At 37.3% G+C, this 12,730-nt stretch overlaps 1 protein-coding gene across 5 annotated transcripts in view; it reads left to right on the top strand.

The window, feature by feature from the left end:
• atp11a (ATPase, class VI, type 11A) overlaps positions 1-12,730 on the top strand; it is a 114,070-nt gene that overhangs the window by 65,596 nt on the left and 35,744 nt on the right. For all 5 annotated transcript variants that reach the window (XM_031897036.1, XM_031897035.1, XM_031897034.1 and 2 more), the window contains exons 11-17: positions 111-261; positions 986-1,183; positions 4,291-4,464; positions 7,521-7,684; positions 8,369-8,440; positions 9,947-10,020; positions 11,954-12,057. In XM_031897036.1, coding sequence (XP_031752896.1) covers positions 111-261; positions 986-1,183; positions 4,291-4,464; positions 7,521-7,684; positions 8,369-8,440; positions 9,947-10,020; positions 11,954-12,057 — 937 coding nt within the window. The remainder of the gene's footprint in view (positions 1-110; positions 262-985; positions 1,184-4,290; positions 4,465-7,520; positions 7,685-8,368; positions 8,441-9,946; positions 10,021-11,953; positions 12,058-12,730) is intronic.

The following is a 12,730-nucleotide window of genomic DNA, read 5'->3' as shown; positions in this document are numbered from 1 at the left end:
CCCTTTGTTTCTTTACAAAACAACCAAAGCTGTACTTTGAACAGCTCAGAGCATGTTATAGTGTAAAACATAAAACCTAATTTTAACCAATAATCTTTGTTCTCTTTTAGGTCAATGAATGCATTTCTTATTGTGTATCTGTGCATTTTGATCAGTAAAGCTTTAATAAACACTGTGCTTAAGTATATATGGCAGAGCGACTCTTCCCGCGATGAGCCCTGGTACAACCAAAAAACTGATTCAGAGCGACAAAAAAATAAAGTAAGCGTCACAGATTTACATTTTGATGATTTTTTATTATTTAAGGTAGACCCATACACTGAAAGTTTATGCTGTGTTTTCTTTTGGACATGCTATTGCACACGGAATCATCCAAACAGTTTTGCTACTTCTGCAGACACTGCATCTGTTGCTCTAAATTAGAAACAATTTTTTTAAGTGCAGTTCCTGACTTAAAGGTGTTATATAAACTTTATATAAATCTGCAGAATTTTTTTTTTTTTAGTTCATAGAGGCTATGAGGACTGAGGACTGAGTGCTGAGAAAGGGGTGCCCATACATGCTACAATTACGATCTTTCCCACAACCATTGGTCATAGGAAGGATTGTTCGTCCACTAACATTAGTCCACTAACGTTAAAAGCTGAATTGTCAGATATGGAGGTAAAGACAATGGAATTCTTTATCCCTATCTGACAATTCAGCATTAACGTTACAATGTTTGGGCACCACTATATCTAAATTGCAGCACTCCCATTTCACATTCATAAATCCGCCTTTATTTCACATATGGCACAGACACAGCAACGTTTCAGACCTCCTGGTCCTTTCTCAAGCTAACAAAGTATTGTCACAATCACGATGTTTGGGCACCCCCAGACTATCCTCTTTTAGTTTACATGACCAACAGAAAGGTTCCTCTTTCTTCCTCAATTATGTGTAGCAGATGAGAACCAGTCATAACCTGCATTTTTTTCTTTTTTAGTTCCTTGGAGCATTTACAGACTTTTTAGCTTTCATGGTCCTCTTCAACTACATCATTCCTGTGTCCATGTATGTCACAGTGGAAATGCAGAAATTTTTGGGGTCCTATTTTATCTCTTGGGATGAAGAAATGTTTGATGAAACTACAGGAGAGGGTCCTATTGTCAACACATCTGACTTGAACGAAGAATTGGGACAGGTAACGCCATGCAGAGATATTAAGACTGGGGCTGATTTACTAATGTAGCTATTATTGTGACATTACAACTGCAACATTTCAATATTAGCTACATTTTTTTTATTTAAAATAAAAAGTATTCCTAGCTGTGAGAAGGACAGAAGAAGTTATTATTACAAAATGTAAAAATATTAAGAAATAGTTTCTGTATATCCATATATATTTTAGTAATGGTGCATTACATAATGCATATGTTGTAAATATATTGATATACGTTATTTTTAATATTAAAATACACAAGTATCACAGAAACCATATGTAATTGCTTTTGTGGTGTAATTTGTGAAAAAGTTGCCAACACAAATGTATCTTTACTGTGAAAGATAAAGATACATTTTTGTTGTTAAGAGCACTTATACAAACCTTGTCATGTCACTGTTGAACTGAGCAGGACAACATGTTGCTCGCCAACCCTTTGGATGTTGCTCTCAGTGGCCTCAAAGCAGGTGCTTATTTTTGAATTTCTGGTTAGGAGGCAAGTTTTGATTGCATAAAAACCCAGTATAATTGCCAAACAGAGCCTTCTGTAGGCTTCAAGTTAACATATGGGCTACCAAATAGCCAATTATAGCTCTCATAGGCACCTCCATTGGAACTTTTTTCATGCTTGTGTTGCTCTCCAAAACTTTTTCCATTTGAATGTGGCTCATGGGTATAAAAGGTTGGGGACTCCTGATCTACGTCAAGTAACTTACTGATTGACACTGACAGAAAAACATAAGAAGACAAAGACGTATGGAATCCATAAAATTTAGAATTATGGGAAGGTCATCTCCCGTAGACTCAATTTCAGTTAAATAATTACAATTTTTTAAAAAGGTTTTATTTTTAAGGTTGTAACTCTTATAGGCGTGTGCCTCAGCCTTTTTTTGTGTATTTGTATATATATATATATATATGTTATTAAAGGATATCTACACCCAAAAAATATTTTGAATGTAACAATAAACAACTATACAATTTATATGTACTGCCATTGAAAGCACTATTTGTCTGGCAGCAGTGTGTGAGTGATTATTAGCAGACCTAAAGGAGAATGTTTTCTGCTACATTGCTTCAAAAATCATAACCAGTACTGATATGCAGGTGGGCCAAAACCTGCAGTTGGGTAGGTTGGGTCAACATCCACACAAGATTTGAGGGTCGCAGGAGGATTCAGCCTGAGCTATTCCTTCCGCCATACCAGCTGGCAACCTTACTATCCCCTGCTTCTGCCTCAGGCAGCCTCTTTTTATAGGCGTCTGCCTGCTTTGTCCCACCCCCTTTGTGACCTACAGATGGGGCAGGTGCGAGTCTGTAAACAGAGGTGGATTGCTGGGTTGGGAACGGGCAGGTTAGGATCGGGTGCGGGGTTGAATTTTTGTCAGAAGGCAAATAGTGCTATCATCTGCTATTACAATAGTAGTATGAAAACTGTTGAAAAATATTAAGTACTTTATATTGGAAAGCTGCTTAGAATTATGTATTCTTTCATCAGGGGAAAAAACATAGAACCCGTTTAACATAAAATCAGTTGTAGTGCTTCATTTCTTTCTTCCTTTGCACCTATTTCCCCTAATGAGTGTTTAGTCAATTTCCCTGGGAGGCGCTTCCCAGCCTAATGATTACAAGCAGCAGGATTTTATTTGCCATGATGTGATTATTTAGTACAAAAACAAGGACATTTCTATCACAAAAGAAATGAGAGTGTGGGATAATTAGCACCTTCTGTTTGTTCTGTTTGGAGGCTTACTAATGAACAAGCTGTTGTTAATTGCTTTAGCTGATCTTAATAATAGTTTTTTTATTGTTGAACAATAGAGTGGATAGTATGGTAATTCAACTGCTTCTTCCCCTATATGAAAAAATTGCCTTTGTTTTTACTTGCATGACTTGCTGGGTTTTATGTATCAGCCTTGTCTAGTGGGAATTCTGCCAAAGTGAATGTCTCATTGTTTCTCACTGTGTCCTATCAAAAGCAGAAGGCCATGTATTATTAAAAACCTTCTTTTGTGTTAGCTTTGAAACAGTGGCTGCTTAGAAGAAGTAAGGCAGGTGATAGTGGATGATTTTTGTTACAGTGAAGGGTGGTTGTATTGTTCATTATTAGACTCCAGGAATCAAGCCTTCCTCAGGAACTGACTCTGTGCATGGTAACACTATTATACTACACTAGTTTGTATAAGTGCAGTCATCAATATATTGCCTAATCAATTATTCGCTTTGCATGTTCAGGTAAAGTAAGACCTACACCTGTACCTTTAAATAACCATAGAAATAGAAACATTTAGATAACTAGACAGCCACTTGAGTAAAAGAGGGCTAAAAATGTCACCTAACTCCATGTCATCTAGAAGCTTCTCTGCCTCATGACTAAGGGAAACATTTAAAAAGTGGACAAAAGTGGAATAAACTGCAAATGGAATAAGGAAAAGGAAATGGAAATATTATTCCGGTTAAATTGGAGTTAAAAAAACATACAATTCACAAAAGCCTTCATCCTTTTCATGAATAGGTTGGTTTTGTACAATTTCTTTAGTTAAATTCTACTCCTAGACCACCACTTTAGTAAATTGGGACATTTCCATCAATTAGCTGCACTACAACAGAACACTGGGTCTCATTGACATTTCTAATGAAACTTTGGCAATTTATATGATGTATTTGGGGCAAAAATCTTCTTGTACAGAAATAAGTAAGGTAAGTAAGGTACTTATTTTGAGAAATAGTCTAGGTAAAAAGGCAGTGCAGTACCCTACGTAGCCACTTGATTATGGTAGCCCTTTTCCCTGCCATGCAAACACATTCCCTTATAAAAGAGGGGGCTAATAAATAATTAGTGAGCAGAACTTTAGTCTGTAATGTGCTGAAACATTTGCTCAGTAATTAAGAGTTATTGATATATGATATGTGTAAAGGTTGAAATATTTTACAGTGATGTACAATAACAGTTTATAAAACAATACATACAAACTCAGGCTGATACAAGAGGTGATAAGGGGCCTGGTTTAGTACTGCAGCTACAACCTCTTTACTATATCCTTAACATCTACAGAGGGATTAATTATAATCTCACTTTTTTTCTGCAGGTTGAATACATATTTACAGACAAGACTGGGACTTTAACTGAGAACAACATGGAGTTTGTTGAATGTTGCATTGAAGGGCATGTTTATATCCCACATGTCATCTGCAATGGACAGATCCTCCCTGACTGTATGGGCATCGACATGATTGATTCCTCTCCTGGAGCTGGTGGCAAAGTATGGTCATTTTCTTACATTTACTCAGACTGTTTTACATTAAACAAGAGTTTTTGTTTTATCAGCGCATTTATACACGTTGATTACACTGCAATGGTGTGAAGATTAAAAAGTTGTATAATAACTGTGTAAAAGAATGTAGAATATATTACATTTCCCAGATTATCAATTATCAATTGGACATAAATACTTAGAGATCTTGTGCATCGGCATCTTGCCTTTTAGCATGGCTGGTGTTAAGGCACACTGTCATGCATATAACTACAGATGAAGCAGATCCTCTGTTTTGGGACATTAAATTGAATTTGTGGGGCCAGGTAACTATTTATACCACTACACACAGTTGTGTCTCAAACAGTTGTGTCTCAAAATGCATGTTCAACTGATTGAAATGCATCTATCTTTTGCAACCATGGGGAAATTTACTAACGGTCATATTTCTTTTTTCTTCTTTGTGTTTTTTGCACATGAATACGATATTTTTGTTGAAAAAAAACACATTTTTTTTACCATTTATTATGCTTAAAATTTGACATCTGAAAAAAAAAATGAGGTCATATAGAAGTCAGTGGGTAGATGTCCTGTTTCCAACTAGAAGATCTTCTTTTGCTTCATGGCATTAGATTTCAGATTTTTAGATCCTCTATTCATTGAAAAAATGCAAGAAATTTGTTTCTTTGTGTCTTTTCATTTGTGCATTGTAGGCTGTTTTAGTAAATCACTTGGCATTTATGGTTTTACAGAAAGTGTGTTTCATCATGGTTTTAAAAACCACTAAAACCACAAAAATGAGGATGTTCATAAAGCGTGTTTTGTGAATTCAACATGCATCTCTTTATTTCATTGTATTGTGAACACACAGTGAATTCAATGCAACCCAGCTGTGCTAAAACACAGAAGTGAATGCTGGTGGGTACATCCAGGCAGAATAAAATGGAATCAGTTAGCCCATTTGTTTAGGTGTGCTTAAACCTGCGTCTCAAACACACATAAAAAACCAAATCCCTTAGGACAAAATTACCCATGATCCCAAGCACCATAGGAATGCCCAGTGGAAAGAATGACAAAACACACATAAAAAAGACTTATTGTTATTTTAATAAAGCAAATTCAATGCAAATAGCATAATCTGTCATTGGCTTGCTAAGTATACCTGATATGGTAGTTTAAAAAGTCCAAATCTAAATTTATTCATGCGAAGGATCATTTTCATCAGATTTTCATCAAGGTATAGTGCTTAATCTGTTAAGACTTTGTTGTGATGTCCACCACCAGAAAACCTTAATATGTTATATGCAGTTTATTTAACACAGGGGTGCCCATTTCAGCATAGAAAACACAAATAATAAAAATAATCCTGCCCTCTGGGCACTACCTTCACACATTAGATGAGTTTCCTCTCTAAATTGGGCCCCTTGTGGACTACCAGTAAAAAAACCCAAATGGTTGCAGTCACCCCTGTACTCACGATACTTCTTTGGGGAATTTTTCAGCCTGATGGCTTTCAGCTCAGTTTGCCATATACTCTCAGTCGCTTGGTCACGGCTCCCTCTGCTCCTTGCAGTGTCAGGCATCACCCCAGCCCCTCTGGAAGTTCTTTACACTGGCATGTAGCCTTCCTACTCTGTGTCCAGCTCTGAGAGAACATACACCATTTTCCATACAATTAAATACCTTTCCACAAGACAGCCTTCCTATGCAAACTGATCTCCAATATGTGAGCTGGACTACTGGAATGGATCTTCTGTCTTGCCTGTTCCTTCCAGAACACTATAGCTTCCAAGGCCAGACAGCAAAACCCTTTAGAGAAAACAGTCTCTGTTTATCAATATCTCCCTTGAAACTTAACTCCCACAACGGAGAACCTAAAAGGAAAACACACTTTTTGACACATCTCTTTGGGAAGACTCATTTCTTTGGTCACTCTACAAAAATGCCTAGCCAAGTCTTCATCTTACATACCAACACCGGTGTGAACTTACCGTATATACTCGAGTATAAGCCGATCCGAATATAAGCCGAGGTACCTAAAAGGAAAACTTATTGACTCAAGTATAAGCCTAGGGTGGGAAATGCAGCAGCTACTGCTAAGTTTCAATAATCAAATAATTAATATAGGACACTCAGTGTGACCCCCTGTGAACTCTTCATAAATATATAATGTTGGCAGCTGCAGATTAGGGAAAGGTGGATGGAGGACCACTTGACCCTCCTGCCTTGAAGCTGCCATACTAAGTATCAGAATCTTAGACCCTTTATTAATATAAACTTCCTGTAGCCATCAAAGCAAGGCAAATATACCCGCGCACATGCTAACGCGGACGCGGGCAGACACGGGGGAGACGAATGTCAGCATATCGTATATAGACTCGAGTATAAGCAGAGGCATTTTTTGTGCTGAAAAAATCGGCTTATACTCGAGTATATACGGTAATCTTTTACATTAACCCATGGAAAACAACTCTCATATAGCTTTTATTGATTGAATTAAAAGTAAAGATCTGATCAGTTGATCAATGCAGTTGTTTAAACACAACTGCATTGTGGTTGTTTAAACTCAAGGCTGATAGGGGCGGGGGCCCCTGCAGGGGGTTGGGGGGGGCGCGGCAGGGGTCCCTGTGTTGGGTGCGGATGAAGCAGCCAGAGGGGACACCTTGGGGGTGCGGGCCTCAGTGGGTCCTGCACCCCCCCCCCCCAGTCTGACCCTGTTTGGCTTAATAATATCCTGCTAGTATAATATAAAGGGGACACTGACAATGCAGTATTACTGCACATATTATTTTATTCAGGCTACTGAATACACACCATGTCTGGGCCCCTTGGCCCACAGTCACTTGTTCTTTTTTACATATCCTGTTTTACAAATCCTGCTTGGCTTAATAATATCCTGCTAGTATAATATAAAGGGGGCACTGACAATGCAGTATTACTGCAAAAATTATTTTATTCAGGCTACTGAATACACACCATGTCTGGGCCCCTAGGCCCCAAGCCAATTATTCTTTTTTCCATATCCTGTTACAAGAAATGTTATTATTGTGTTTCTGTTCCTTTAGGAGAGGGAAGAACTATTTTTCCGTGCACTTTGCTTATGCCACACCGTGCAGGTAAAGGATGAAGATCATATAGATGGAGAGAAAAAATCTAGTCACTCCGGAAGATCCAGTGTATATATTTCATCTTCTCCTGATGAAGTTGCACTTGTTGAAGGTGTTCAAAGGTGGGTAGTAAGAGCAAATAAAGAACATATAGGTAAAGGAGAAGTGCTGATGTTGGAATGTGTTCAAATGTTCTTTTAATTTTCTCAGAGCATTCTTAGAAGTTGAGTGTGCCATAAATTTATGCATAATTATCGTTTTATCAATATTTTATTGTTTTAAGAAACAATGTGTACAGAATTTCTGGAAGCACAATGTGTTTAAGTAAAAGTTAATCAGACCTGCAGTACAGTATGTTCTGACCGACTACATTATAGAGATTGCATTTTCTTGGCAGTCGCTGCCCATGGTACAAGCCATAGGATCAGATGGTTTTCTTTATTTTGTTTATCAATGCTTTCTGGCTCTAAGCACCTATGAGTAAATTGTACTTCTTGTCAGTTGTCATTGTCTTTTTAAATTGCAACCATGAAAGGCCCTGTTTTGTGACTTACTGAAAAATGTTGTAAATATCTGTCAACGCTATCAGTGTTTCTTTAAAATAAAGGAATTAGTATTTAATTTAAGGAACCTTTAATGTAGGCTAATAAAAAGAGATACTTGTAAGAATATCCATTACAGAGAGGTCACTTGTTTTGCATAAAATTATATCAATATTCTGTTGAGTTTCTGTGAGTATTTAATCTTGTACTTCTAACAATAGCGCTGTGAAAATGTGTTTATTGAGTGTATTTCTCTTGTTTCAGGCTCGGCTATACATTTTTAAGGGTGAAAGATAATTACATGGAAATATGTAACCGAGAAAATGACATTGAAAAGTAAGTGTTTAAAGTTGGAATTCTAGCTACCTGGAGTTACAGATGAAAAACTGCTGCCAAATATAGATAAATGTTATTTTATATTATAGTACATGGATGTCTCCTGCTGCAAAAGCACAACATTAGTCATGAATAATTGGGTAATTTTTACAGACCCATTTTAAAATAGAAACACATGAATCTAGGTTAAGCCGCCAAAGCATTTATTAGGAGGACATTAATGTGTTATCCTGCCGAGGTAGCCATTGACCTGTGTTAACCATAATCTTGCTGCTGAGAGACATTACCCATCCACATATAAATAATACTCTGGCAGGTATGACCTTCATCTTTAATCAAGTCCCCATATAACCTGCTTTGCCACTATGTTTTATTGAAGTCTTATTAAAAGATGATATATGTCAGTTGAACTGCACTGCTTGTACCAAAAAAGAGAATATATATAAATATATATATATATATATATATACATACGCAATATATACTTTGGGTCATTCACCCAGACGCAAGTGCTAGAACACTAATTGGCATAAAAATGAGCCCTGTAGTCTTTATTTGTCCTGACGTACGAGGCATTAATCCAGCAGTGGGTGCAGAACTGGTGGGTGCAAAAGACATCCCTGTCCCTGCCGCCTATCACAGGGCTCCTTGGCACCCTCAGCCCACTATCACTCCCTAATGTGCATGTCTAAATGAGAGTAGGGTGTGAGTATGAGGGCAGGATGGGTAATGTCTATGTGCTTACTCCAGCCGCTCATAAAGGCAGTGTTGCCAATTTTTTTTCTTGTTCTTGATTTACATTTCTGGAAAACAAATCAATTCATTTAAACTTTTTTTAAGTTAATCTCCCAAAACATATAAATACTATTCCCCGAACATGACTGTTTTAAGGTAAGTAAAAAAAGTTCTATTGTATCGTTTATCTAAAATGTATTCTTTAAAAATGAGTTCACTTTTATCCAGTGACGTAATTACATGGGTCCAGGCCCCGCCACATTCCTCCTGCTGGCACTGCACACATGTGCCACCTGCTTACTTTCAGATTGAAGATCAGCTAGGGAAAATTAATTTCTATACAGCTATAGAGGAAGTAGACCCCATGGTCTGTGCCCCCCACCCCTGGGCCAGGGTCTACATCCTCCATAGTTACTCCAGTGCTTTTATCCCCTCAAACAGCAGCTCTTAAAACCTGGTTTTAGACTCTCTAAATTGTTAGAATGTAATATATTAGTTGTAGGCATTACAGGGCTGCTGTTACATTGCTAACAAACCTCTAGGTCAGGGAGCATGTTCAGTTGAGGCAAAAGCTGCTATGCCACAGGAAATTGTTTCATCTATTTGTAACAGTTTATTGAGCCAGGTTTGATGGAGGAGGATAAGAAGTACATTTATTTTTAAAAATGTAATTTTAAAAATGTATTTTAGAAGAACTGTCACTAAGTTTTATAAGGGTAAATTGGCCCTTGAAAACAAATTGCTCACCAGTACGCATTTTTGTTTCTACAGGTTTGAACTGCTGCAGGTTCTGACGTTTGATTCCGTGAGAAGACGGATGAGTGTTATAGTCAGATCATCCACAGGTACAAGATACATATGAAGGGTCATTTGCTTACACAAGTGCAGCATAAATAGTGCAATTTCAGATGCGATTCATCCATTTATTTACCCAGAATGCAGCCGTAATAAAATGCATACTTGTGGCCAGGAGGGGACGCTGCATCTGACAATTTTGGTTGAAGTGTTAAAAAGCGCATAATTTTGCATGCCCATTGTGATGAACTGATACAGACATGCAGATTTATGTCTTTTCATCACTTGGGGGCTGATTTACTTACCCACGAACGGGTCGAATGGAGTCCGATTGCGTTTTTTTCGTAATGATCGGTATTTTGCGATTTTTTCGGATTCTTTACGAATTTTTCGTTACCAATACGATTTTTGCGTAAAAACACGAGTTTTCGTATCCATTACGAAAGTTGCGTAAAAAGTTGCGCATTTTTCGTAGCGTTAAAACTTACGCGAAAAGTTGCGCATTTTTCGTAGCGTTAAGTTTTAAACATACGAAAAAGTCGCAAAATGTTCGTTTTCAAGTCGGAACTTTTCCAATTCGGGTCGGATTCGTGGGTTAGTAAATCAGCCCCTTGGTGTCAAAAAGACTTCTGCACATGATCTTTTAGGTGCAAGGGTGCTGCTTGTATTGATGCAGGCATCTGTAGGAACCCTAGAGCTGCTTTGAGGTGGCAATAGCTCCACGGTTCCCCTGCATCAATACACATGCAATTTGCAGCAGTGGGGGGACGCAGTGGTGCCGAGTACAACTATACAGAAGTGCACTGATATATTTTCAGCTGCTGATTTTTTAAAAATCTTTGCAGCATGTTAACAGTGTGTATTTATACTATGACATATTCTACCAGCAGGGATTACATCAGAATGTTTGTATAATATGACCCCCTAGTAACATATCAGGAGAAGGTTTTAACTAATTTTCTTCATTGTGGACAAAACAGTTTTTAATAATAGTGATAAATAAATGAATTTAAATCAGATGTCAATGTGGTAAAATCCTAGCTTTTACACTACATTTAGTTGCTGCTGGCACAGTGTTCCCTGTCTAGGCATATATTCTGGTGTTCTATAAAATGAGTACCCGCATTTATCTGCTATTAAAATTAGTTTATAGTTTTTTTGGGATCATAGAAGCAGCTGGAGCTTACTTATAGGAACTTTTCCCTGAACCCACCAGAGTTTTTCCATGCTCTTTATTTCTCCAGAGAAGATACTAATGGATCTTGCAAATTTATGGAGCCTGCAAGTTAATGTAATGGAGCCTGCACCATCTTTCTGTTTACAAAATAAGGACAGGAGAAGACAAGGCCTGCTGTCAAAGGGCACAATTAGCTAAATGATGCTATAAATGGTGCTCTATATAGCAGGAAGATCTTCCTATGTTATCTCATAGCCTGTTCAGGGAGATATCATAAGTCAACTGTCAACTTTGGTTGCCCCTTGCAAATTTGAAAATATAGTGACCTTTTAAGAGTAATATCAGGATTACAATCATTGCTATATATTCTTCCTGAGTGTAAGTGATCTACTTAATATAGGAAAATAAAGGGGGGGGGCAAAAAGGGACTTTTTGTTTGCTGCCCATAGCAGCAACCTTTTTAACCCTTTCTGTGTTGACTGAGGAGGCATACTAGAAAAAAATAATAGGATTCTGATGTTTGCTATAGGCTAGCGATGAGGAAAAGTTTTGCCAGGTTTCACCGTAAAAAACCCCCAAAGACTCCAATCGGCATATCAGCTGCGTGTTCCTGCACCTGGGCAGATATAGTGACCTTGCCCTAAAGACATAGCTATATACAAAGGAAGTGGGATTAAAAAATAATTTAAAGAAATAATGTAAATTAAAAAAGTCCTTAGATAGCACAGTTTCAAGATTTTTTTTTTCATTATTTAATATTAAACAAATATGATTTGTGCTTTAACTAAGTCCTTGATTCTCTACAGGTGACATCTACCTGTTCTGCAAAGGAGCAGACTCTTCCATATTCCCCAGGGTCAGAGAAGGCAAAGTGGACCAAATTCGAGCCAGAGTTGAACGCAATGCAGTGGTGCGTGCACACACTTATTTCAAGATCTGTAATGGACACAAAGTACAAGTGTGCAAATGTAGATTTCGGGTTGCACTTTACCTGTTGTACTGTACACTTCTTATGGAAATATTATATAAGAATGTTTTTTTGCTCTAAATCTGCCCCACTGTAGGCTATATACAGTAAATGAGCCTGTACAACAGTAAGCCTCATAAAAATTACAGAGCCTGAATTGTTATAACCACACTATACAGCAGACCACAAAGCATAATGAAACCCAGTAAATGTATTACTGAGTAAATCTCAGTAATACAGCCACATATAAAATTTACAGTTTGATTGATTTGATCATACAGTTGGAGAAGTTGATCAAAATATGTCCAGACATTATTTAATGCTGCTGAAGCCAACAACCACACTTTCCTAGAATTTCTTTGTAAGAGGACCAATTATTTCCTGGCTACGGTTTTTTTTTTTTTTTTTTGAAGACTTGATTTGTTTTAGAGAGGACATAAGGACTTATGGGTATTATCTTTCTCAAAATACATGGGTATATATTTTTTTATATTAAGTGTCACAAATAACTTCATTTTAAAATGCTTTATTCATACATTAAGAAGCAACTTTAAAAAAAAATGGTTACATTTTAGCAGTTTTCTAACCTTGTAGAAATCCTTACATTAGATCACAT

Source organism: Xenopus tropicalis, chromosome 2 (assembly GCF_000004195.4).
Source record: "Xenopus tropicalis strain Nigerian chromosome 2, UCB_Xtro_10.0, whole genome shotgun sequence".
Lineage (NCBI taxonomy): Eukaryota > Metazoa > Chordata > Amphibia > Anura > Pipidae > Xenopus > Xenopus tropicalis.
Note: the sequence above shows the minus strand (reverse complement) of the source record. Positions and strands in the feature narration are given on the sequence as shown.